Source organism: Amia ocellicauda, chromosome 2, assembly GCF_036373705.1.
Source record: "Amia ocellicauda isolate fAmiCal2 chromosome 2, fAmiCal2.hap1, whole genome shotgun sequence".
In the NCBI taxonomy this organism is placed as follows: domain Eukaryota; kingdom Metazoa; phylum Chordata; class Actinopteri; order Amiiformes; family Amiidae; genus Amia; species Amia ocellicauda.
In genome coordinates this window covers 48,950,695-48,978,363 of record NC_089851.1, presented here as the reverse complement: position 1 = coordinate 48,978,363, position 27,669 = coordinate 48,950,695, and the positions used below count along the sequence as shown (strand labels likewise).

The 27,669-nt window shown below is 38.7% G+C and overlaps 2 protein-coding genes across 5 annotated transcripts in view; one reads left to right on the top strand and one right to left on the bottom strand.

Moving 5' to 3' along the window:
* The window catches only part of dnajc13 (DnaJ heat shock protein family (Hsp40) member C13), a 150,435-nt gene extending 142,449 nt beyond the window's left edge, over nt 1-7,986 (bottom strand). For all 3 annotated transcript variants that reach the window (XM_066687458.1, XM_066687467.1, XM_066687476.1), the window contains exon 1: nt 7,864-7,986. The gene's annotated coding sequence lies outside the window, so the exon portion shown is untranslated. The remainder of the gene's footprint in view (nt 1-7,863) is intronic.
* A 4,111-nt stretch (nt 7,987-12,097) lies between these two features.
* lztfl1 (leucine zipper transcription factor-like 1) overlaps nt 12,098-27,669 on the top strand; it is a 65,284-nt gene continuing 49,712 nt past the window's right edge. For both annotated transcript variants that reach the window (XM_066687378.1, XM_066687369.1), the window contains exon 1: nt 12,098-12,280. In XM_066687378.1, coding sequence (XP_066543475.1) covers nt 12,278-12,280 — 3 coding nt within the window. In that variant the 5' untranslated portion in view covers nt 12,098-12,277. The remainder of the gene's footprint in view (nt 12,281-27,669) is intronic.

Below are 27,669 nucleotides of genomic sequence, written 5' to 3'. Positions count from 1 at the left end.
GACGACTGACACAGAACAGGGAAACATAATTCAATGTCAGTTGTGTCCTATTATTGTTGCTTCATGAACAGTATAAATAATTAATACATACTGTCAAAAATGTGAAAAATACCAGGATACTGTACAGGATACAGGATACTTTTGGCCATATCGCCCAGCCCTATTTTCAATCCTGTAAACTGTAATTTCTTCGTGATCCCACATGGCACATAGCTGATTTGTATCTAAATGTGTATCTCTTCCCTGTCTGTCTATAAGTCAAACACACATCTCCTATTCTGAAAACAAATTACTGTGGGCGTGACAGACGCTTACAGCCACGTCTGGTACCAGATACTTACACATCCGGATGCTTAAGCCAGTGGAAACACCCATTTAAGCATCCAGGGACAGACGTGTCCACCAGTGGAAATGGGGAGGGTTACTGACGTTAGTTTAACATCTGTCCGGGGGGGTTTGACAGCAGTTTAACCGCTGTCCAGGTGGCAGGGGAGGGTCTGATGGAACATTATTCTATTTCCAAAAATCTTCTCGCAATTGACTAGCAAGCACTCTGCGATCAACCAGTAGATCTTGATCAATGTGTTGGGCACCCCTGGCCTAGATTATGTATAGCTGTGCTTTCTAACAATCTGGGTTACTTTGATGAGAAAATGTTCAAAAGTCCAACTGTATTTTAACCCTTAACAATCACTGTAACACGTATTTCATGAATGCAGCATTAATCCCAAGTTTCACAATTTACAAAGGTTTTTATGTGGGGGAAAAAACAAATATATATATATATATATACACACACACCGATCAGCCATAACAATATGACCACCTGCCTAATATTGTGTAGGTCCCCCTTTTGCCACCAAAACAGCTCTGACCCATGGAGGCATGGACTCCACTAGACCTCTGAAGGTGTGCTGTTGTATCTGGCACCAAGACGTTAGCAGCAGATCCTTTAAGTCCTGTAAGTTGCGAGGTGGGGTCTCCATGGATACACTAAAATGTATGTCTCTTAGTCTTGTCAGAAATTTATAACTAAGAAAAATTAAGATCGTTTGAGAGCATCCCAGAACAAACACGAAAGTTCTGAAGTGTCACCATACATTCGGTCTCCCTCTACACAAGCTGTGCAGACCTCAAATGCAGTCATGTGCAGAGCTTGGGTTTCTGGGGAGGAAGCTGAGGCACTTGCCAGTACAGCCAGTCCACTCAGAGTTTTGCTTTTTTTGGAGTTACATCTTTATGCTTTAATTCACATTACAAAAAAACTTGAAAGTGTTCCAGGTGCCCTGGTAGCAGCAATTTTATTGCTTAAGATTGTCCTTGATCTCAACTGAAGATTTTATGTTAATTGAATAAATATTCACTGAATAATGTTGTTACTGTATAAAGTATTGATTGAAAAAGTGTATAAAATATGGTGTCTGAGTAATGCATATCGTCACATTTCCATTGTTTGCAATGTGATAATACAGAGTTGTGCGATTCTCACCTAATCTAGCATATTTGAGGGATTACTCTAGTGCATCACTAACTATTGCTGTCCATTCGATTATAGACATCTCCCAGAGGATATTTATGCACTCATCATGTTAATCAACATTTAAACAAAACAAAAACAAAAAACACTGCTGTTATTTCAGATTTACATAATTTAGGTTTAGTGTGGTCATTCAGGGTCATTACAAATTTCAACAATGCACCTTTCACTTACAAGTTGCTTACAGTTCCTTTACATTTACAAGATGTAAACGAATGCAATGATTTTGTGCTTTAACTACATGCATACCAAGAAAATAGCTTTTAACCTTATCACTGCTGTTTTTCTTCTGACAAACTGTTCCATGTTGGCCTTTTTACTACATTTTAATAATTTACTTCCATTCACAGAGTTTGACATTTTCTGAGCAAATAACATTTCTTAGGACAACATGCAAATTTCAAAATAATTGTGTTCAACTGTTAAGGCTCCACTACTGGTCTTTATGACTGCTAGCATTAGGCCGATTAATCAAAGGATTTACAAGTTGCCATAGACAGACACAGGGCCGTACAACTGAGAGGCAGCCATCTTGTTGTACTCCTAGTTTCAGACAGTCTTACCATTCCTGCCTTAATTTATGTATATTTTGTCTGTAGTTTGCCTTAATTTAAGACAATTCAGTACAGCTGCTGAGTTGGTGAAAGTAAATAGGTTAAAGGAAAGGTGATTTAGTCTAGGACTAGGGAGGTTGAACGTTCCCTTAGCATTTAGAAGATCTCTGTGAAGAAGTTACAAAGCATTTACGTGAGCTGTTTTCAATTACTATTAAGAAAAATACAGGGTTCCCACACATCTTAAACATCAAATTCAAGGACTTTTCAAGAACTTTCCAGGCCCAATTCCCTCAAATTCAAAGACCCAACATGGCATAGTTTGAGACACAGATCAAAGTTATTTACTGTTACAACACTGAGAATTTGTATAATGAGAACTAGCAGGCTTTACAGAAGCTCACAGACAACATTTAAAAAGAGAGAGAGGCTTGAATGTGTAAGTAAAAAACTTAAATTTCTATTCTTGCACAAAATATCTAAATTCAAGCACTTTTAATGGCCCATGTCTATTTATGTCTATTTTCAAAAACATTCAAGGCCTTGATTTTTTTCTCTCAAATTCACAAACTTTCAAGGATTTCAAGGACCTGTGGGAACCCTGTACATAGATGAGATTTGGATAAATGAGGAGGAGGTTCTAAAGCAGGGGTGGCTAACCCTGGTCCTGGAGAGCCACAATCCTGCAGGATTTCCAGGTCTCTCTTAATTACCAATCAATGGATATCTTGAACACAGGAAAATTGACAAATTAAGACCCATAATTGGTTCAATTAAGCAGTTAATGATCTGGATAAAACAAAAACCTGAAAACCCTGGAGCTCTCCAGGACCAAGGTTAGCCACCCCTGTACTAAAGGGACTAGCAGAATTAAAAATAAACATCACCTGGGCCAGATGGTATATTTCCAAGGAAATAATTTATAGGCCACTAACTAAAATATTCCAAAAGACACTTAGAACAGGGGTTGTGCCCACTGACTGGAAGACGGTAAATGTCATACCAATCCACAAGAAAGGGGACAAAACTGAGCCAGGAAATTACAGACCAATCAGTCTCTCCTGTATTACTTTTAAAATGTTGGAAAAAAATTATTAGAAAGCAAACAGAGTAGCATCTTAATGAAAACTATATTCTTGGAGATAGTCAGCATGGGTTTAGACAAGGCAGATCATGTCTTACTAATTTATTAGAATTTTTTGAACATGCAACTGCAGCTGTAGATCATGTGAAAGCATATGATATGATATACATAGATTTTCAAAAAGCTTTTGATAAGGTTCCAAACCAAAGACTGATCCTCAAATTGGAATCTGTAGGCATCCAGGGTAATGTAAGTAGAAGGATTATGAACTGGTTGATGTATAGGCAACAGAGGGTGTCAATTTGAGGAGTTGCTTCTAACTGGAGTGAGGTTGTTAGTTGTTAGTAGGGCTGAACAATTAATCGAAATCGAATCGCAATCACAATTTGAAATGTTGCGATTAGCTAATCGCAAAGGCTGTGATGTGGATGCGATATGAAAAATATGCAACGAGTCTGTTCCAGAGGAAAAGCATGACTGCCCTCTATGTGCGGCAGTCTTACTAACCAATAGAGTGAGCGCACCTCCATTCTGCCCAATCAGCGCTGCCCAGACAACTGCGTACATGCCCCCATTAGAAACAAACAGCAAAGCGCGGTGCAGTGGGATTATGGCGTCTGCAGAGTCAGAGCGATCATTAGGCAAATTAATACCAAAGAAAAACAGCACTTCGGTAATATGGGATTATTTCGGCTTCGAAGTGACAGACACAGAACAGTAAAGGTCATTTGCAAGAGCTGTGTGGAATTGTTGCCACAACCCGTGGGAATACAGCTCCTGCACCAGCACTTGAAAAAGCACCGCAGCAACTGTTCGAGGAGCGTGTTGCTAAACAGTCGACTGAAAGTCCTGCCAGTGACACTCAGTCTAATAGCAAGCAACAGCAAAGTACAATTTTCTTGCTGCCGTTACACCATATGAAAAGATCTCACGAAGGCACCAGGAGATAACTTATGCCATAACCCACTACCTCGCTAAAGACATAGTGCCCCAAATCGCCCAGCCCTAGTTGTTAGGGATCAGTATTAGTGCCTGTGATTTTTCTAATCTATATTAGAAGTAATGTTATGACTGTACAATGCACTAGTTAGACCTCATCTGGAATACTGTGTACAGTTTTGGGCTCCACACTTCAAGAAAGACATCGCTGCTCTAGAGGCAGTTCAGAGGAGAGCAACCAGACTTATTCCAGGTTTGAAGGGAAAGTCCTACTGAGAAACTGAAGGAACTGAACCTTTTCACACTGGAACAGAGTAGACTACGTGGGGACTTGATTCAAGTCTTCAAAATCACACACAAAAAAAGGACCTTATAATACCTAAAATAAGGTTACAATCTAGGAAACTAGATACAAATACAAAGTAATACAAATGTGCATCAGGATGCTCAGATTATGTGTAAGTCCTTCCTAACAAGCTGTTACTTTGATGAGAAAAGTGACTATCTGACACCTGTCCAAAGTTAAAGGGGAACTAACGAGGTTCCTAAAATTATGGTTTTGCGTCTTATGCTACATGTTGTGTAAGTATTTTTGGAATGTTATAAGTAGAATCAAAGTGGAAAAGTATAAAACTATAGGCCCCACATCATTCTTAATTCTAATACTGATATGCTTCACACAAAAAAGTATAAAGTATAATTTTAGGAACTGTGCTAGGTCCCCTAAAATATAGTTCTTACATTTTAGCAGAAGTAACACAGACCCTTCTATCAAGTCTCGGAGTCATCAAGGTCTCTTGGGGAGGAACCCAGGCTTTAAATATTGTTGTATGTGTTGTAATATTGTAATACCATGTAGTGTGATGTGATGGATTTAGGATGGGTTCTAAAAATGCACATTTCAATAAGGTAAAATCAGAGAAGCCTACCTTTGCACAAGGGATTCTGAAAATGTTTTTGTAAACAAACACCCACTCACTAAAGGCTGCTGAACCTTTGATGAGCAATAGAAAGAATATAACACAACAGGGATTTTCTCCTGTTTATAAATCATACACTACATATAATTTATTGTGGCTGTTATTTGAACTAGGCCTACATGTGCAAATTTTAACTTGAAATTCCAAAGTTGTTTATTAATAATGCTATTGATATTGCCTAAACTTAACTAAACTAGGATTAGGAACATGATTACCAAAATACAATTATATGTAGGCCTACGGTTTATTACTGGAAATAACATTTAAATACTCTTGATTATTGCATTACACCTCCTACGTGTAAAACAATCATGTGTTGGAAGGTTAAATGGTGATACAAGAGTCAGTGGTAAAATGATCTAGAAGTGTTGACTTTCAGAATTAGGGTCTTATCTACATTTAAGATAATGTCCATGTTTCCCAGTACCACACACACACACACACACACACAATACAGCTAGGTCCATAAATATTGGGATAGTGACACAATTGTCATCATTTTGAATCTGTACGCCACCACAATGGAGTTGAAAGGAAACAATCAAAATGTGCTTTAAGTGTACACTTTCATCTTTAATGTAATGTCAAACTGGGTGAACAGTGTAGGTATGTGTATATATTACACATACATACATACACACGCATTAAAGACTTCACAAAGTTATCCTCAATGCAGTCTTACTTTCTTTTTTTTTTTCAATTTATAACAAAATTTGTAAGCAGATATTGTATAATGGATAAGCATGACTTTTGTAAGAATTGTAAGAATGACAGAGCAATACAAGATAATTTTATACCTCAGTATATCATTTCAGTTATTAGATTTCTTAGCAGACAGCCTTATCCAGGGCACCTTACATTTTTTTGAATAAATCACAATTTTACATACAATTACCCATTTATACAGCTGGGTTTTTACTGGAGCAATCTAGGTAAAGTACATTGCTGTATGTGTCCCCCACCTGGGACTGAACTCACTAGGGCATTACCCCACGACTTTGCACGTCTTTGCACAATTATGTTCCAATAAGAAACAACCTGACCACCTATGTTGTACATCAAATTAAAAAAGCAAAAAAGAAAGTAAAATTCTGAGATTGGAATCCGATTATGCAATTCTGAAAAATTCCTCTGAAATCTAGTCTATGAGCTCAGATATTTTCAACTCAGACAAGTTGCATATATATATAACACAACATAAATTGATGTACATTGGAAGTATTCAGACTTCATTGCAATATATTTTATTAAAGATTTACAGTAGTTGAAAATGTGAAATCGTGGGCTTCCTATAAGAACACAAATGTTTTCAAACTCCTACAATCGCTTTGCCACTTATTTTTCCAAACCCACCACTGCCTTCCACCTGATGCAACAGATTATAAAAAACTGCACTTCATCTGAGCTAGCTGAGATCTGGCACTTGAAACGTTGTGCCTTAAGGCTACTACTGTATAGTTCGAAGCATGACACATGGAAAAAGTAGGCTATGCATAGGGTAATTTCGCGTATATATATACATATATAACTGACATACTGGGTTATGCAGATATTTAAATATTTTAAACAAAATCATATTTGCAGTTCTTATCTGCTGTGCAACTGTTTTCTGGTAATAAAGTACAGAAGAGTGATCATCACCAGTACTGAGAAGTTAACTGGGACTGCATTTAAATAATGTACCTTGTTATACTAGACTACAGAAGAGTTTGGAATAATTTAACATTTCATTTATTTGCTAAAATATCTGCATAACTGACAGTTGTCTGGGTTAAATATGCATTTTTCACGATGGGTCATAAAACGTTTAAGACTAAGTAAAATGCACCCAGGCCTAATGTATACCATTACCAAACTGACCATTTCCACTCAAGAATACACAGTTTCTTGTCACTAACGTAATGTTTGTCTCGTCCATCAATATTTATTATTTAGACATGTCAAACACAACCTCGGTCTTAATCACTAACGATTTAAAATAAAAAAAAAGTTATATCCTAGACAAGTTCGCTTACTCAGCAGTAAACATTATCGTAAAAATCTCAACACAAAACAGACTAGCCGCAAAAATATATCACGGAAGCCAAATATCAATTGCAATCTTAATGACATAAACGATCACGTACGGATCACCATAAAATTATAACTTCAATGACATGGCTAGTGTGTTCTCTATTATGAAACTATAGCCTACATACAATTCATAGGAACGTCACTAGCAAAAAACTAGAGAAATCAATGTTGTTGTTTCTTGCAACGTATCTAACAGACTATAATAATAGTATTTATGAAAAAATAATTCGATTTAGTTTAGCATTAAGCTGTGATGAGCTACTCTTCTTTTAAATGCACGTTTCCGCTGAAAAATACAGACGACAAAAGCGCACATAACCCAATAAATAAAACTTCCTCCAGTGGTCTTTCCCACAATATTCTTAGGTATGGTTACAAGAAAATGTTTCCAAAACATCTAGTTACCTGATAAGCGAAAAAAAAAATGCTAGGCTGATAAAATGCCCCCAACAAACAAATAATCCTAACAACCCATGAAGATGACGACAAAAATGTCTATTGGCAAGCTCGAACTCTTAAGTAAAGCAGGCCTGTCTTAAAGGGACTGTATTCTGTCTAAACAGGTCTAAGTCCAGACTGTCACCAGTCCAACTGAAGCCACTGCAGTGCTAAACTAGACATTAAAAAAAGTAAAGCAAGCTGAAATCATGGGCGTTGACTGTTTTAACAACGTGAATTTGTTTCCTTTTTGTTTACCTGGAATGCTGATGTCAGTCGTAATTCGAGTCTTTATTTTCCCCACCTCAAACGCGAATGACTAATATTTTTCTCCTATTCTTGATATCTGCTCTGCGCTCTCACTCAGGAGGCTGCCATCTTCCCTCTGCCAAAAACGTAGCAGTGCGCATGCCTCCCGCCCAGTTTGTCATGGGACTGTCAGCTGATTAAAGACAGGAAGTACCTTCCCGACTACATCATTTCCAGATACCTTTCTTTTCTTTTAATTTCTTGCAACATCAGCCTATCAGCTTGTGTTGTTTTAAAACAGGATCTCATTAAGAATTGTATTGTATTCTATGAAATTATTAAACCAAAAAACAGTAGTGTCATGTAACACTCCCATGCTTCCTCACTCCATTCCCTCACATATTTATGTATACAAATATTTTAGAATACTTTTACAATGGTTTATATCGGTTGAAAAATCTGAAACAAAAAGAAAGAAAAAAAAGAATTAATAGCACATATTTCATATATGAAATGGGAAATGAAAAGGTTTATAGTGCCAACATTCATCATTCATTCATTTAAATATGTAAAGTAAAATCCTTGTCAGTAAATACATTAATTATTCATTATTTTAAAATTACACAGACAGTATTAAACATAGGCCTACATTTGATCAATGGACAGGACACTTTTGTATAGGACAAAATAGCAATCTTGAGACAAAGGCTCTAATTAGGCCTACCTGAGCTCATTGTAAATTAGAATTTGTGATCAATTGACAAACCATTAATAATAATAATAATAATAATAATAAGTTGGTTCACCTTTTTTTAGTCTTAAACTATGAATTCTGATATTTATATTTACAATAATTGTATCTCAGTAACTGAATGAAAGGGAATGAAAGAGAAAAGGCCAATGTAAACAGATATACAACATTGGATGAAATTATGTATGGGAAAAATAAATTAGACAGTAGGCCTAAATCATAAGCAGAGCCTTTAGTTTAGGATTCTTAACTCTTGAAATTTATAGCAGCTTTTTTGACAGGTCTATACTATTTCTTACACTTTTTTATGAGCTCAAATTACAACCATAAGTAACTAATTCAATAGTGAAATAATGGATATTGAGATCAAAAATAAAACAATTTTAACTTTTTATGTAGATTATCTCATAAATTGCTGACACCTATCCACAGCTGTGACGATCACTAAGCATAGTGTGAAGTCTATTCCTGTATAGATTGTATAGATTTACAAGCAGTTTGAAAGCTGAAGTTCAAATAATACAAAGATTGTATCAGAAATATCAAAAGCAAGTCATTGATGTAATTCATTTATTTAAATTGGACCATTTTGTTGTTACTTCAACACTGTAGAAGTGGAAAATATAACAATCTTAATAAATGTTCTCTTAGCATAATGGATAGATCTTATTTAAAAAAAATCAATATACATATCCTATATGTACAATATGCACACTATCGTAAACGCTCATAAAAATGCTGTTTATTAACATAATTAAATTATGGAGAGATACCGAAAAATATATGGTTTACATCAGGAAATATTTTCTCCAAGAGCTAATCAGAAGTGATTAGTTTACTGGAACTGTATAGTGTGTTTTAACTGTGGCAAACTGAAAGAAAGAAAAAAGACTACACTGTAATAATATATATATAACATTTATTAAGATTGTTATATTTTCCACTTCTACAGTGTTGAAGTATAGGCTAGGTAATGGACAACAAAATGGTCCAATTTAAATAAATGAATTACATCAATGACTTGCTTTTGATATTTCTGATACAATAACTTTTATTTCCCTCTTAAATACACATATAAGATCAAGAAACCATTGAGAGAAACTAGTCTCCATGTTGGAGGAGCAGAATGTGGCTAGAAATATGGTTCTGCTCCTCCAACATGGAGACTAGTTTCTCTCAATGGTTTCTTGATCTTATATGTGTATTTAAGAGGGAAATAAAAGTTATCCATGTGAAACTTGCAAGTATTTCAGTAATACAACATCAAACTTCATACATTTGGTCAAAAATTGATATTTTCATGACCCCGTAACTTTCCTATCTCTTCAGTTAATGAGCTGATTTTTGAAGGTCCTATAGACCGTAGTACTTTCAATCACATGCCTAAATGCCAGGGAGACTTTTACATACACTATAAATCAAAATGTAAAAATGCACTTTGTGCAATATCTCAAAGTCACAATTGAATCGTCATCATACTTTACCATCTTCTACCCAAATTTGTTTAAAGCTTTAAATAAACTGCCTGATAATATATTGATCATTCTAACTACCTTTAGAAATCCAAACTATCAACTATCTTAATCATGAGTTCAATACAATTTAGACTTCTGTGATCTAATGCCATGTAGATGTACAGCAGAACTTGCTGAAAACAAGTACAACTTATAATACAAATAATACAAAGAGTTATCTTATCAATTGTATAATAAACTGATTTAATTATATTATTAAAAATACATTTTTTTAAGTTTGTAAGTGTAGGTCATAGGATTTAACCATTTTAATTATCAGCAAGGTTAAGGTTGAGTCAGTGATCATTAGAATGAACACATAATCATTAATCACTGACAGTCATCTGTTTCATCAGTTAACACATCATCAGAATCAAGGGATAATTCCTCTGGAGTATCTTCACAATTTTCACAATCCACATATTGACAAAGTGAAGAGCATGAAACCTTTGCCTTTAGGCATGAACACCTCCCCTGCTGGCATTCTTTGTATTGCAGTACTTAAAGTAAAATATGTATTTCAAATTTCGAGTTTAATAAAATATGTTTTATTTACGAGTTTAATAAAACTGTTTTACATTGTAAAATATAACGTGTCAATAATTGTGCTATAGCCCTATTTGAAACACATACCCTCCTCCCCATCTCTCTCTCTCTCAAACACATTCTATTCCCTACCTGCATCTTTTTTTATTTTAAGGTCATCTGGCAATACCCACAATTACACAATTGTGCAATATGTCATTCCTTTGTTAAATGTAATATACTAGTAGGCGACTACATAAAATAAATGCATCAAGTACAACAACAAAACTTACATTGAGTGACTGTCCAAAACACATATTCATCTGTGTACTGTACATTGCGTGTACATGCTAGTTCATATGTAAGTATTCCTCCCGATATGTTACTGGAATATTAGATCATGTAAACAGTTTTGATTCACACTGACAGTGGAAAGTCTGAGCCTTCATTGAATAAATGCACTTCACTCTGAAGAATGAGGACAGGTGAACGCAACCTTTGGTTGTCAAAACAACTGAAGACCTACAGCTTCAAAATCAGGAACTCTGAGATACAGGTAGATTCAAAATCAGCTTGAATAAGACAAAAGTCATGTTCAACAGCTTTGTTAAAATAAGGAGATTGAAGTAGATCAAAGACGTCAAGCATTGGGAGATCTTTCAAGATTAAATTAAGAATTAGTACAAATCGGATGGAGTGCATTTAGAAGAATATGAAAAGGAAATCTGTCCATTGCCTCAATAGATACATATTTTACCAATGTATTCTACCAGGGCTTTGGCCCCAAAAACTGGTACCTAAATGCAAAACTGACACAAACGCCAGACAACACAAAGAAACATGAAAGGATGCATTCTTGAAATAACAAGATAGAAAAATAAATCAATGGATCAGAAAACAAATAAAGATATGTGACGGATGTCAAAATGCCACTGGGCTGGACACATTGCAAAAATTATTATTACAGATTAGAAATTGAGTAAATAAACTACTAAATGAATCCCAAGAAGAAGATGAAAACAAGAGAATAAAAAAGACCAATAATTACAATAAGATCAAACTTTTCCAGCATAACCTGAAAGAGAAACACTGTAGCTGTAACTTGTTGATTTTCATTGTCGAGAAAGCTTTTTTTCACTCTAAAGTTACGTAAGGTTTTACGGCATACTTCCACATTAAAACCACGATAGACACTTCATAGGATCTGTTGTACAGTAAGCAACTTAATCCTTACACATGAAAACAGATATAGCTTACAACTGAACAGACTAACAAATCATAAGGGGACAGATGCTGCAGAAAAATCTAAATCCTCCTCTAGACAATAATTACTTCCGAGTAAGAAAAAAGGCACATCCACGGTTCTGAAATCCAGTTCCACATCTTAACAGGGACATTCTCGCTGTGTTGACTATTGTGCTTTACGTCACCACCAGTTGCGTAGCAGCCGGTTTCTAGAGTGATGACGCCGTTGGTTTGCAGAGAAACTGCACTCAAACTGGCAGGCTAAATAACGGGATAATTCAACTAGGTTTACGGCAGAAGTCAGAGATCCAGCACTTGCTCGGGATTTACAGCAAGAGTACGTGAAAGTTGCATTGGGTTAAATTGCATCTAAAACAAGCTGATTGATATGGTGAGTGCTATCGAGCTGGGATGGGGGAAGTCTGAGATATAGTGCTTAGTAACCAAAGGGAAACACAGGCCACGCCATTCTTATGATTAAAGTTTGTTTAGTTAAAAGGGACAGGCGACAACTAAGCCATAGATGCATGACTTATGTGTTCAAACGTGTTGATGTTCCCCTTGACTGACACAGATACAAGTCGTCGCTGCCGTCAAGTCTTGAATGGTCGCCTGCAGTATTGCTACTAGTTGCGGTGTCAGTATACAGCAGTGCCAGGACTGTTTATTACGGTTTTTCTCTTCAGACGCTAGAGGGGGGAGGTTGTTAGCTTAATTTGTGTCTTTCCTTGAACTTATATATAGATATATTGTATCAATTGAATTTTTTTAAATAGTTTAATTTTACAAGACATGCGAAAAGCAATATACATATGCACACGGCCTTTAGTTTTATTACATAAACGTTTGCTATTAAACTTGGTGTCTGCAGTTTCATAAATGTTGGATTGTTTTCGACTGATAGTTAATTTGACCACATTATCAAAATGATTGGGAAAGAAAAAGAACAGAACATATCTGTCCACACTATGTAATATGCATAGCCTCCCCCTTCCCATTGGCGCTAGTGACTGATAGGAACTCTGCCACAGTAGACAGCTGATTGTATGAATAATAGATAGTCATATCAGTTCAAATTGCTGCTGCAGTGAGTTGAGAGTTGCTTCCTGAGCCACTGTTTCTGCTGGAATTTGTGATTAGGGCTCACACATTTACACTCCCCTAAAGGATTATTAGGAACACCTGTTCAATTTCTCATTAATGCAATTATCTAACCAACCAATCACATGGCAGTTGCTTCAATGCATTTAGGGGTGTGGTCCTGGCCAAGACAATCTCCTGAACTCCAAACTGAATGTCTGAATGGGAAAGAAAGGTGATTTAAGCAATTTTGAGCGTGGCATGGTTGTTGGTGCCAGACGGGACGGTCTGAGTATTTCACAATCTGCTCAGTTACTGGGATTTTCACGCACAACCATTTCTAGGGTTTACAAAGAATGGTGTGAAAAGGGAAAAACATCCAGTATGCGGCAGTCCTGTGGGCAAAAATGCCTTGTTGATGCTAGAGGTCAGAGGAGAATGGGCCGACTGATTCAAGCTGATAGAAGAGCAACTTTGACTGAAATAACCACTCGTTACAACCGAGGTATGCAGCAAAGCATTTGTGAAGCCACAACACGTACAACCTTTAGGCGGATGGGCTACAACAGCAGAAGACCCCACCGGGTACCACTCATCTCCACTACAAATAGGAAAAAGAGGCTACAATTTGCACGAGCTCACCAAAATTGAACAGTTGAAGACTGTAAAAATGTTGTCTGGTCTGATGAGTCTCGATTTCTGTTGAGACATTCAGATGGTAGAGTCAGAATTTGGCGTAAACAGAATGAGAACATGGATCCATCATGCCTTGTTACCACTGTGCAGGCTGGTGGTGGTGGTGTAATGGTGTGGGGGATGTTTTCTTGGCACACTTTAGGCCCCTTAGTGCCAATTGGGCATCATTTAAATGCCACGGCCTACCTGAGCATTGTTTCTGACCATGTCCATCCCTTTATGACCACCATGTACCCATCCTCTGATGGCTACTTCCAGCAGGATAATGCACCATGTCACAAAGGTCGAATCATTTCAAATTGGTTTCTTGAACATGACAATGAGTTCACTGTACTAAACTGGCCCCCACAGTCACCAGATCTCAACCCAATAGAGCATCTTTGGGATGTGGTGGAATGGGAGCTTCGTGCCCTGGATGTGCATCCCACAAATCTCCATCAACTGCAAGATGCTATCCTATCAATATGGGCCAACATTTCTAAGGAATGCTTTCAGCACCTTGTTGAATCAATGCCACGTAGAATTAAGGCAGTTCTGAAGGCGAAAGTGGGTCAAACACAGTATTAGTATGGTGTTCCTAATAATCCTTTAGGTGAGTGTATGTCACGCATTGTATGTTATTGCATTGAAATATGTTAAAGTCCTCAGTCTAATCAATACCTATCAATGCTGATATTTCACAATGCTCCAAAATGTTAAAAATACATATGGTTGTTCATGGAGCCCTTAACAAAAAAAAAAACAATGTTCAAACCACGATAGACACATCATAGGATCTGTTGCCGATTTTCTTTAACCCCTTTTGTTGTTTTTGTAGAACTGTGCACATCTGTCTCTTCTTATGTTTTTTGTCCCATTTTTTTTATTAGAACGGTTACTTATGATCACTTAATTATGGCATTCTGATTTGCATTTCTGTGCTGTTATACATTGAGCTACATTCACATAACAAATAGGGCTTTTTGTTATTGAAAAACCTGGCAACCTAGTTTTTAAACAATATTTCCGGTAGTAGTTCCATTATATTTTACAGAAGCAAATAAAGTGTTTTTCAAACTATTGTTGTGCTTTACTTAAATTTTCTCGTTTGTTTATGTCAATTTAGAATCGGAAACTGGGGGAGTACTGGGTCTAAACTGGGGGGTCAAGGCCCCCTAAGGCCCCCTAAGGCCCCCTAAGGCCCGCCCATAGTGCCGGTACTGGTGCTGCACAAAGTGACTGGGGGAGACCCTAAATGTCTTGGTTATGTGCATTACATTACTTACATTTTTCTGTTCCTGCACTGATAGTTGACTATATTTAACAATATACTATAGACACAATGGATCAATTGCAACGAACTACATACTAACTGGTAATGATCCCGTGGTTAGTACGCAGCTCCGTACTAAACTAGTGCGCAAGTTAAATACCCATTGCAAAGAACTTAGTGGCAACGAACCCCAAAATCAATGCTGCTGCCCTCTAGAGGAGACCAAGTACGGGACTAACTGGCTGACAACACTAATAGCTGGTTGATTAATTAATTAGCTGATAGACCATCCAATAAGAGAAAGAATGAAGGAAATGCAGCCACAGTCTCATGCTGGTCTCCTGCAATCCTTCAGTTGGTCACAGCTGATTAATCAAGAGCCATGGGGCCCTATCTGGACCAGCCTGAATCAAAAATACTTACAGGGGCAGACAAATAATTCAGAATACCAACTATTTGATCTGGATTACAGAACCATAATGTACTTGGCATGTTTGTCTTTATTTTCTAGACCTTTAGCACTTTAGCACATGTTCAATATTTTTCCACACAATACCACATGATCCTGTGCAGGATCCAAGGATATGGCATAAGATCCTGTAGGATTCTATAAGATCTTGCAGGATCACGTAGGATCCTACTTGATCTGGTGCTGGATCTTGTAAGATGCTGTGTGGGATTCTATAGGATTGTGTTGTATCTTACATGATCTTAGAAGATCCTATCCCAGGATCCTACAAGATCCTACAGGATCTTCTACCAGGGTGAGTTTAATTGTACTCTCTTAAACTATGAACAGCTTAATATTTACATATTTAACCTAAACCAAGGTGGGAATTAAAAGCTATCAAACTTGTAGTTTCTTAGTCTGAATGATGCACAGAATTGAGCCTTCCCTAATTAAATGTAGGGTGCTTGCATTAGCAAATACAGCCAAAAAGTCAGTATAAAATGTGTAGCAGGTGCAATTCGTGGGTTCTCGATCGGGATTCAAACCACGATGCACAGACTCTGCTCCGAGTGCTCCACACCACCGCAGTTCCACCTAGTAGAGCGATAAATGTCATATGACAAAAGACAAGGTCACCTGGGATGGGAGGCTCATCACTGTACTGATTTTACAGAGGGCTGACATCACTTGTAATGAGCTCATGTACACTAAGAGCCCTATTACACTAACAGCATAATCTGTGACAGGAATTGGGGGGCAGGTGTTGCACTTATACAAAATAACTAAATTATCAACATTGAGTTTGTGTTCAGAGACACCAAGTTATTTAAAACTATCTAGTACTGTACTAAGTGGAACCAAACGTGAAAAATCATAATTTTTATAAAATACATTTATGTTTTTGTCATTGACAATATATTTGTAATGTATGAATAGTGGCAAATGCTCTGGTGTACATGGATACAATTGACACCACAGCTAAAAAAATAGCTGCAAGGTTTCATGAAATGTTATGACTGAGAATATAGATTATTGAAAGCTAATTATTGCCCAGTAGGAATTGTAATGCAATATTATATGCATAATATGAAGCTATATATAGTGGACTTAGTAGTACAGTCATAGTGGATCACAAATGATGACAACCCAGATAGCACAAGACGTTGGGCCGACATCGGCATATGGTTGGAATGGTTGGACAGCAGTCACGGTCAGGTGGTGACGTATAGCCGACATCGGCATATGGTTGGTATGGTCGGACAGCAGTATGGTTGGCGAGATGGATCATGTCCGACTAAATGCAGACAGATACGATATCAGTGCAACTTGTTTTAATACATTGACCTATATAACTTTAACAGTATCATACGTATTTTAGTGTGACTGAATTTTATGTTATTAGGCTAATTCCTTTGTCTTGCTCTTCAAGGTTCTTTATCTTGTATTGCTTATTTTGTTGAAAAACCTGACAAATCCAGTTTTGTGTGCTCCTGATAGTTCCTGAAATATCCAAAATCCTGATAAAAATCCTAAACTTTATGATTGGTGAAAAAATAATATTCCTCAAAGTGTTGTACCCAAGATCCCTTTCCTGAATGGGATTTTGGGCAGGATCCCATTCCTAAACAGGATGTTGTCAGGGAGTGACCTATGGGGATCCTAAAGGATCGTGTAGGATCTTGTAGGATCCTACAGGATTCTGTCAAGATTTGTAACAGGGTCATTCACTGCCCTCGACGAAACTTATGTTGCTATGCATACAAAACAATCCCATTATCACTAATATGAGTTGATGCACTGAAATTTCATGTTGTTAAAAGTTTGAAGGGATATGGTGATTTTATTATTGTTATTATTATTTTCATTTCTTGGCAGACGTCCTTATCCAGGGCAACTTACAACATAAGTGCAAAAATACAGTTAAGTAAAGGCATCAAACATTACAAATTCAATTTACATAAATCATAGCAATTCAAAATATAATACATTTTACAACTTCCAATTTACACAGGCAAGTACAGTAAGTGAGGTCATACATCCTGGACGGTAAAAGCTAAGTGCTGTCAAGATGTAGGGCCACAGTCAAGGGCTACGGGAAAGGGAGCAAGGAGGAAAACAATCAAAAATGCAAGAAGCATTAAAACTCTGCGAAGTGCTATCTAACAGGGATTACAAGGACTAATATTACAAGTACTGTCTGAAAATAGGCATCTTGAGTAAGCGCTGGAATGTTTTGACTTGTTTTGAGTTTGGTGGGAAGGTCGTTCCACCATTTAGGGGCCAGGGATGAGAAGGAGCGGGCTCTGGAGGAAGGAGAGTGGAGAGGAGGTAGAGTTAGTCTTCTGGCACTGGAAGAGGGCAGTGGTCTGGAGGGGATGTATGGAGAGACGAGTGTCTGAAGGTAACTTGGTGCAGTGTGGTCGAGACAGCGGTAGGTGAGGGCCAATGTCTTGAACTGAGTGTGTGCCGGTATCGGGAGCCAGTGGAGGGAGCGGAGTAGTGGCGTAGCGTGTGCGAATCGGGGCAGAGAGAATATCAGATGAGCCGCAGAGTTCTGGATGAGCTGGAGCGGGTGGGTAGTAGTTGCACGTAGGCCGGCCAGGAGGGAGTTGCAGTAGTCCAGGCGGGAGAGGACCAGTGACTGGACAAGCAGCTGCGTCGAGTAGTCGGTGAGGAAGGGACGGATTCGGCGTATGTTGCTCTGGAAGAATCTACAGGTGCGTGTCAGCGTGGTGATGTGCTGGGTGTAGGAGAGAGCAGGATCGAGGGTGACTCCGAGATTTTTAGCGGAAGAAGAAGGAGAGAGTGTGGTGGATTCCAAGGGGATCGAGATGGAGAGGTCAACAGAAGGTGAGGAAGAGTTGGGGAAAAACAGGAGATCTGATTTGGAGAGGTTGAGCTTGAGGTGGTGTGAGTGCATCCAGGCGGAGATAGCAGACAAGCAGGAAGAGATGTGAGAGGGGATGAGAGGGTCAGAAGAGGGAAAAGACAGGAAGATCTGGGCATCATCAGTGTAGAAGTGGTAGGAGAAACCATGGGATGCGATGAGAGGGCCCAGGGAGCGAGTGTAGAGAGAGAACAGGAGTGGACCCAGGACGGAGCCTTGGGGAACGCCTGTGAGGGAAAGGTTGGGGGGTGGATGAGGAACCTCGTCATGTTACTTGGTAGGACCGGTCGCTGAGGTAGGAGGAGAACCAGGTGAGAGCAGTCCCAGAGATTCCAAGGTCAGCGAGGCAGGACAGGAGGATGGAGTGATCGACGGTGTCAAATGCGAATGAGCCTAGTAACCCCTTTTCATATAAGCAGTGCTGAGATGCCGGCACTTTAAGAAAAGCATATATATATATTTTTTTTTCGGTGAGGAGAGAGGGGGGCCACATTCCATGCCCTGTTACTAAAATCCTGTCCCTCATTGGCCAGCAGATCTGTCACTTACTTACAGGGCAGGGCTGTAGCTTTCCAATGATACCAGACACGCCCATATCCGAGCATGCTAGGATGCGCTCAGCTGTGTGTTTGTATGAGAGCGCACAGAGCGCACATAGGGAAGACAGGGAAGACAGGGCGCATACAGAATAAATGCGATTCACAGACAGAGCAGAAAGACGCGATACAGCAAGAAATCCAAATACAAAGTAGAAAAATGGAATCTGACACAAAAAATAAAACACCTTACCCTTAACAAATCACAAATACTGAGTCTGTTCACAGCACTATGATAGCCACTGACAGTGCTAGAATAAAATGTCATGGCAGCGTGCTGGCTGGGATGAGTTACTGCATCAACATTGACAGGAGCTCTTGTGAAGAATAGCCTTCGTCTATGTAATGCCTAAAGTGACAATATTCAAAAGCCAGATGTTTGGAATTCTGTTTCCCTGTTTAGAACTCTTTTTTACTTGTATATAGTATTCTATTCCGGTTGTTGGTAGTCTAATATGGCCTTGTCAGATCCTTTTATTTAGTTCATAAAAAGAGGAGGTGAAATGCTCTGAAGCAGGATGTGACCTCTGCAACTGACTGCCTCCCCTCTCCCAACCCCACACCCCTCTCCCTCAAACTCACTCCCCTCCCCCCCTTCCACTATTGTAATAAAATTATATAAAAAAAATCAGTTTTGTTAATGGGGTTTCATTTATTCAAGCATGATAGACACTTTTGTTTATCAAATGTTCAGAAATAACAAGAAAATGCATAGATTTCTTTCATAAGGTAACTAATTGCCTTTACTGTACGCGGACCGATCATGCTTACTGTCGTGCGTAGTCACCCCCCAAAGGCCTATTCTAATCCAGGAAAAACCCTGGTTACAGGGAGCAGGTGAGTGGAGATGCACGAGACTGGGGTGATTAGGACAGTCATGGGTTAGATCAGTGGGAGCTGGGAAGTGCCCTGGAGCATGATTGTGTACACTGGAGACTCCTGGTGGTGAACTTGGGGAAGTGTCATGGGGAAGACCTTACACAGTGAAAGGGGACACAGGCAGGCTGATACAGACAAAGGAGGCAGGTCAGGGGGAGTGGCACGAAGTTTCGCAGACAGGCAGGGAGAGACGCAGCCCCTCTAGTTTCAGTGTGACACGATCAAGGCCAAAAAGAGTAGTGCTGATTCATATGATTATTTTATGTATGTGTTTACCCCAGATGTAAATTTATCAGCCTAATGGTTGCAAAAACCGATATCCTTATCGTGAGCTATCGATGAGTCTATTTTCTGCAGTTTATTCCCAGTGAAGTGTCACCGTTTTGGAATAAAAAAAAAAAAAGTGCCCTCACAAACTACACGTATGCCTGTAATGTGTACAGTGCCTTGTGAAAGTATTCACCCCCCTTGGCATTTTTCTTATTTTGTTGCCTTACAACCTGGAATTAAAATGGATTTTTGGGGGGGTTGTATAATTTGATTCACACAACATGCCTACCACATAAGAACATAAGAAAGTTTACAAACGAAAGGGGGCCATTCGACCCATCGTGCTCGTTTGGTGTTCATTAATATCTAAGTGATCCAAGGATCCTATCCAGACAATTTTTTAATGTTCCCAAACTTTCAGCTTCAACCACATCGCTGGGTAGTTTATTCCAGATTGTGACAACTCTATGTGTAAAGAAGTGTCTCCTGTTTTCCGTTTTGAATGCCTTGAAGCCCAATTTCCATTTGTGTCCCCGGGTGCGTGTGTCCCTGCTGAACTGGAAAAGCTCCTCTGGTTTGATGTGGTCGATGCCTTTCATGATTTTGAAGACTTGGATCAAGTCCCCACGTAGTCTCCTCTGTTCCAGGGTGAAAAGGTTCAGTTCCCTCAGTCTCTCCAAGTAGGACTTTCCTTCAGACCTGGAATAAGTCTGGCTGCTCTCCTCTGAACTGCTTCTAAAGCAGCAATATCCTTATTGAAGTGTGGTGCCCAGAACTGTACACAGTATTCCAGAGGAGGTCTAACTAGCGCATTGTACAGTCTTAACATTACTTCCCTTGTTTTAAATTCTACACTTTTGACAATATACCCTAGCATTCTGTTTGCCTTTTTTATTGCTTCCCCACATTGCTTGGATGGAGAAAGTGAGGAGTCCACATAGACTCCTAGGTCTTTCTCATGCGTTACTTCATCTAGATCTGTACCTCCCATAGTGTAATTATAGTGGACATTTTTGTTACATGCATGTATTACCTTGCACTTGTCCACATTGAATTTCATTTGCCAGGTGTCAACTGAATATTATCTAAGTCCCTCTGAATAGCCTGTGCTGCCAAGATTTGTATCTGCTGAGCCACCTATTTTAGTATCATCTGCAAATTTGACAAGTTTGCTAACTATCCCAGAGTCCAGATCATTAATATAGATTAGAAAAGGCAAAGGCCCTAGTACTGATCCCTGTGGAACTTCACTAACAACCTCACTCCAGTTAGAAGCAACTCCTCTAATCGACACCCTCTGTTTCCTATACATCAACCAGTTCATAATCCATCTACTTACATTACCCTGAATGCCTACAGCTTCCAATTTGAGGATCAGTCTTTGGTGTGGAACCTTATCAAAAGCTTTTTGGAAATCATATCGTATGCTTTCACGTGATCTACAGCTGCATGTTCAAATTATTTTAATAAATTAGTAAGACATGATCTGCCTCGTCTAAACCCATGTTGACTATCTCCAAGAATATGGTTTTCATTGAGATGCTCCTCTATTTTCTGTCTAATCATTTTTTCCAACATTTTACAGGTGATGCAGGTAAGACTGATTGGTCTGTAATTTCCTGGCTCAGTTTTGTCCCCTTGTGGATTGGTATGACATTTGCTGTCTTCCAGGCAGTTGGCACATCCCCTGTTCTAAGTGTCATTTGGAATAATCGAGTTAGCGGCCTATAAATAATTTACTGTTGGAAATATCCCATCTGGCCCAGGTGATTTGTTTGTTTTTAATTCTGCTAGTCCCTTTAGTACCTCCTCCTCATTTATCCTGATCTCTCTTAGGGTTTGACTGGACTGATTGTCAACCTGTGGCATGTCATCTGTTTTTTATTTTGTAAAAACCTCTGTGAAATACTCATTTAGAACATTTGCCACATCTTGTTCGTTTTCCAAGATACCTCAATTTTTGCCCTTTATCTGTTTCACCTCCTCCTTTATTGACCGCTTGCTGTTGTAATATTGAAAAAAGCTCTTTGCATTGGTTTAGAGCTATGTTTCTTTCTACTTCCCTCTTTGCTTTCCTGATCCCTTTCTTAAGATCTCTTTGCAGCTCAACATATTCTATGTATTTTGTTTCGTCACCATCCCTTTTGTATGCGCTATACAAGACTTTTCTTCCTCTTTATATTTTTTTGCATACCTCTATTAAACCATTTTGGCCAGTGTTTTTTGTTCCTCAATTTGCTAAGTTTTGGTACAAATTGCTCCTGAGCCTCAAGTAGTATATTCTTAAAATATACCCATCCATTTTCAACTAACTCTGTATCCAGTGTGCTCCAGTCTACCTCTTCTAAGTGCCGTCTCATACCTTCAAGGTTTGCTTTTCTAAAATTGTAGACCATTGTTTTAGACTTGGACCTTGTTTTTTGAAAGAATGCCTCAAAGCTAACCATATTGTGATCACAATTTGCCATTGGTTCTCTAACTACTGTCCCCCTGACTCTATCTTGGTCATTTGAAAAGATCAAGTCAATACATAAGCTCTCTCTGGTTGGTTCCCTGACAAATTGAGTTAGAAAGCAGTCATTTACCATCTCAACCATTTCCATTTCTGCTTCTGTAGTCCCCACTGGGCTTTCCCAGTCTAAGTTTGGGAAATTGAAATCCCCCATTATAACAGCCACATCCTTGCTACATGCAGTCCTGATTACACTGTACAATGCAGCATCTTTCTGAATATCTGAGGCCTGTATATTGGTGGCCTGTAACACACTCCTACCGCTAATCCTCCAGATCTCTTGTTCAAAAGTTTCACCCACAAAGATTCTGTTCCGTTACTGGGATCTAATACAAGTTCTTTTGCCTCAATGTCATTTTTCACATATAATGCTACCCCACCCCCTCTTCGATTTTGCCTGTCTCTCCTAAACTGTGTGTATCCTTCCAACTTGTATTCATCCCCATCATTTTCTGTAAGCCATGTTTCTGTCACTCCTACAACATCATAGTCACACGCCAGCACTGTGCCTTCCAAGTCTAACATCTTGTTCCTTATACTCCTGGCATTGAGGTACAAACATTTCAGGACTTTCCTACTGGCAGTTTCCCTTGGTTTTCTTTCCTTAGTGGAACATCTCCCATTGTCAGAGCTCCCTGCCCCCCTGGTTACTAGTTTAAATGATTCTCAATTTCACTGCACATGTACTCTCCCAATGCATTAGCCCCCCTTCTGTTTTGATGTAGACCGTCCGATTTGTACAGGTCCCATCTTTCCCAGAAGAAGATGCAAAATATTTTTACTGTGAAACAAACAAGAAAAATACTTGAGTGTGCTTAACTATTCACCCCCCCAAAGTCAATACTTTGTAGAATCACCTTTTGCAGCAATTACAGGTGCAAGTCTCTTGGGGTCCGTCTCTATAAGCTTGGCACATCTAGCCACTGGGATTCTTGCAAAACTGGCAAAAAAAGGCAAAACTGCTCTAGCTCCTTCAAGTTGGATGGGTTCCGCTGGTGTACAGCAATACCATACAATACCATTAAGTCATACCACAGATTTTCAATCGGATTGAGGTCTGGGCTTTGACTAGACCATTCCAAGACATTTAAATGTTTCCTCTTAAACCACTTGAGTGTTGCTTTAGCAGTATGCTTGTCCTGCTGGAAGGTGAACCTCAGTCCCAGTCTCAAATCTCTGGAAGATTGAAACAGGTTTCCCTCAATAATTTCCCTGTATTTAGCGCCATCCATCATTCCTCAAGCTCAATTTTAGTTTCATCTGACCAGAGTAGCTTCTTCCATATGTTTGGGGAGTCTCCCACATGCCTTTTGGGAAAAAGCAAACGTGTTTGCTTATTTTTTTCTTTAAGCAATGGCTTTTTTCTGGCCACTCTTCCATAAAGCCCAGCTCTGTCAAGTATACGGTTTAAAATGGTCCTAGGACAGATACTCCAGTCTCCGCTGTGGAGCTTTGCAGCTCCTTCAGGGTTATCTTTGGTCTCTTTTTTTGCCTGGTTCCTTGCCTGGTCCCTGAGTTTTGATGGGCGCCAATCTCTTGGCAGGTTTGTTGTGGTGCCATATTCTTTCCATTTTTTAATAATGGATTTAATGGTGCTCCGTGGGCTGTTCAAAGTTTCAGATATTTTTTTATAACCCAACTCTGATCTGTACTTCTCTACCACTTTGTACCTGACCTGTTTGGAGAGCTCCTTGGTCTTCATGATGCTGCTTGCTTGGTGGTGCCCCTTGCTCAGTGGTGTTGCAGACTCTGGGGCCTTTCAGAACAGGTATATCTGTACTGAGATCGTGTGATAGATCATGTGACACTTAGATTGCACACAGGTGTACTTTATTTAACTAATTATGTGACTTATGAAGGTAACTGGTTGCACCAGATCTTATTTAGGGGCTTCATAGCAAAGGGGTGAATACATATGCATGCACCACTTTTCCGTTTTTTTTTTTTTTTTTAGATTTTTTTAAAAAAAGTTATTTTTTTCATTTCACTTCACCAATTTGGACTCTTTAGTGTATGTCCATGTAAAAGCCAGACACAAAAAGGGAGAGAGTCTCGGGTTCCGGTGGTGTCCGGGTTTTATTGGGGTTCACAGGGGACAGAACAAAGGGGGTAAAACAAGCAAAGCAAAACAAAAACGTCCACACAAAACAGGGGGCTCCGGGCAGTTATGGTTACAAGTCTCAGTCCTCCTTCTTTTTGCCGGTTTGCTGCCCCCGTCGGGGAGGGAGAGGAATTAAATAGATAAATAGGTGCTCACTGGCCACAGCCGTGAGTCTGCAGCCTGTTAGCGAGGGAGCGGACAACACAGCTGCGGCACATGAGCACCTCATCAGTGAACGCCAGCAGCAGCCATGCTGTGACAGACAGCCATATAATGCACTCCAACAACTAGACAAAGAGTAGACAAAGCTGTGCTCGTACCGCATCACCGCATTTCCACCATACTATAAAGGTAGCTCTCCTAAATGCCTTTATCATCTTAAAAAAAGGCATCAACCAGTACAACACAGCTACCGAATTTAGAGAAAAGGTAGTACAGGTACTCATAAACAGGAACACAACCCGCAATGCAATGCCAGCTGTAGCCATGGGAATGTCATAAGTGCCAAGGAGACAGTGATGGGGAGACATTTCCTGAACAGAAATTACAAATCAATGGCAGATTGTAGAGTCTGTTCAAATGGGAAGAGGTCATGTGCTAAAGGAGGCGCTAAGAAATCAGGGAGAAATGAAACAGCCTTTTTCTTAATTGTATGAATGTATTAGGCTATTAAATAAGAATTCTATCACATTGATTTTAATTTAAAATAAATATAGAAAAAGACAATGGCTTACATTTATGCAATATATATTTATAGAAATAAGTTTAAATGCATATATTTAAAATTTGTGTATATACTGCACTTCTTTCTTTGATTATATGTAATCTTTAGGGGACCAGATTAGTGACAGTGTGCAATATTTTTGTTGGTGGCCTTCCTTGGGCAGGCTGTGGGTACAGTATTCTGAAGCATTTAGTGAGTGAATGATGTAATATAATATTAACATGAGTTCATATAATGTGTATGTGTGCATTTATACTAATTATTATATTTTGATTGCTAAAACTCTTTGTTTGCAAATTAATAATAACATATAATAAGAAATAATAAGATTAAAATAAATGCAGTTACATCAGCATTTATTGTACATGTATTCTAGACCCTTATGCTTCCTTCAAACTATCAAACTATTACAGAACATGGCTGAACCTAATTGAAAATTGAATTAAGAATAAAATCCTCACTGTTGTAGTAACAGTTAATAACAACTTTTTTAATATGCTCCTCTCCCTTCTGAAAAGCACTTGAAAATAGTGTGTATAGAGTGAGGTATAAATGGTAAAAGTAAGTTACATGAATATTGTAAATTTTTGGTATGTTTTTCACCTGCAGAGGGCAATAAAAAGCCACTAAATACATATTTTCCAGTTACATCTGTTTCATAAGCCATGCAATGGGGTAGGGCAGCTCCTCAACAGTAATCTTAGTCACCAGAACATATCTTGATAAAATCTTAGTAACGGGGGATATTTTCTGCATTGTCCAAATCCTTAGTGCAGACAAAACATGTTTTTTACATTAGCTGTGGATTCTATCCCATGCAAGACTTGGGACTTAAACACATACTTTAAAAATCTGCTTTTAATCTGTAACCTAATCATACTCCAAAAACAAACAAAAAATGGAAACCGCTATTTATTCTTGTTTCTATATTATTATTTATATATTTGATTGCATTAACAATAGCTTTGGATAAATTATCAATGTCAATACCAGTTGTTAAAACCTGCTTTCATTGCTATGGGGCATAAGATGAATGTCAGCGTTTGTGCAAATACAGTGGTGTAGATTTACATTGATAAATAAAGTTCTGATTTATTAAGACCAAAAACTGAGCTCAGCACAAAATGGGTTTATAGGGTTTATAATGTGGAAAATATTAATAGTAAATACAGTGGCTCTCAAACGTATTCACCCCCCTTCGACTTTTCCACATTTCATGGTGTTACCACATGATATCAGGATGGATTTAATCAGGAGTTTTGGCCACTGATCAACACAGAAAATGTCCAGTGAAAAATATAATCTGCAAATTGTTCTAAATTAATTACAAATACAAAACAGAAAATAATTGAATGCATAAGTAATCACCCCATCAGTCAATATTTGGTAGAGGCACCTTTGGCAGCAATTACAGCCATGAGTCTATGTGGATATGTCTCTACCAGCTTTGCACATCTGGAAACAGCATTTTTTACCAATTCTTTGCACAACTGCTCAAGCTCCATCAAGTTGGATGGGGACCTCTTTCCACATATTCTCAATTGGATTGAGGTCTGGGTTTTGACAGGCCAGTGTGGCTTTGGCTGAATTTTTGGGGTCATTCTCCTGCTGGAAGGTGAATTTTCTCCCAAGGTTTCCAGGCCCTGATGCAGAAAAGCATTCCCATAACATGATGCTGCCACCACCATGCTTCATGGTAGGGATGGTGTTATCAGGATGATGTGCGGTGTTAGGCTTGCGCCAAACGTAGCGCTTAGCATTGAGGCCAAAAAGCTCTATTTTGGTCTCATCAGACCATAGAATCTTCCTCCATAAAATCTCTCCCATAAAGGCTACTTTTGTGAAGCACCCGGGCTATTGTTATAGTCTGCACAGTGTCTCCCAGCTCAGCCATTGAAAACTGTAAGTCCTTTAGAGTTACCATAGGCCTCTTGGTGGCCTCCCTGACTAGTGCCCTTCTCGCCCAGATACTCAGTTTTTGAGGACGGCCTGATATTGGCAGATTCACAGTTGTGCCATATTCTCTCCAGGCATTTCTTAATAATGAACTTTACTGTGGTCCAGGGGATATTCAGTGTTGTCTAAATGTTCTTATATCATATCTCTGATTGGAGCTTTTGAAGAACCTTATTCAGGATTTGATTTGAATGTTCCTTCGTCTTCATGATGTAGTTTTTATTAGGAATTGTACTAACCAACTGTGGGACCTCCCAGAGACAGGTGTATTTAACCTGAAATCATGTGACACACCTTAATTACACAGAGGTGGACTCTATTCAGCTACTTACATTACAATTAGTTTCACCACAGCTCAATCAGGCGTGTTATAGCA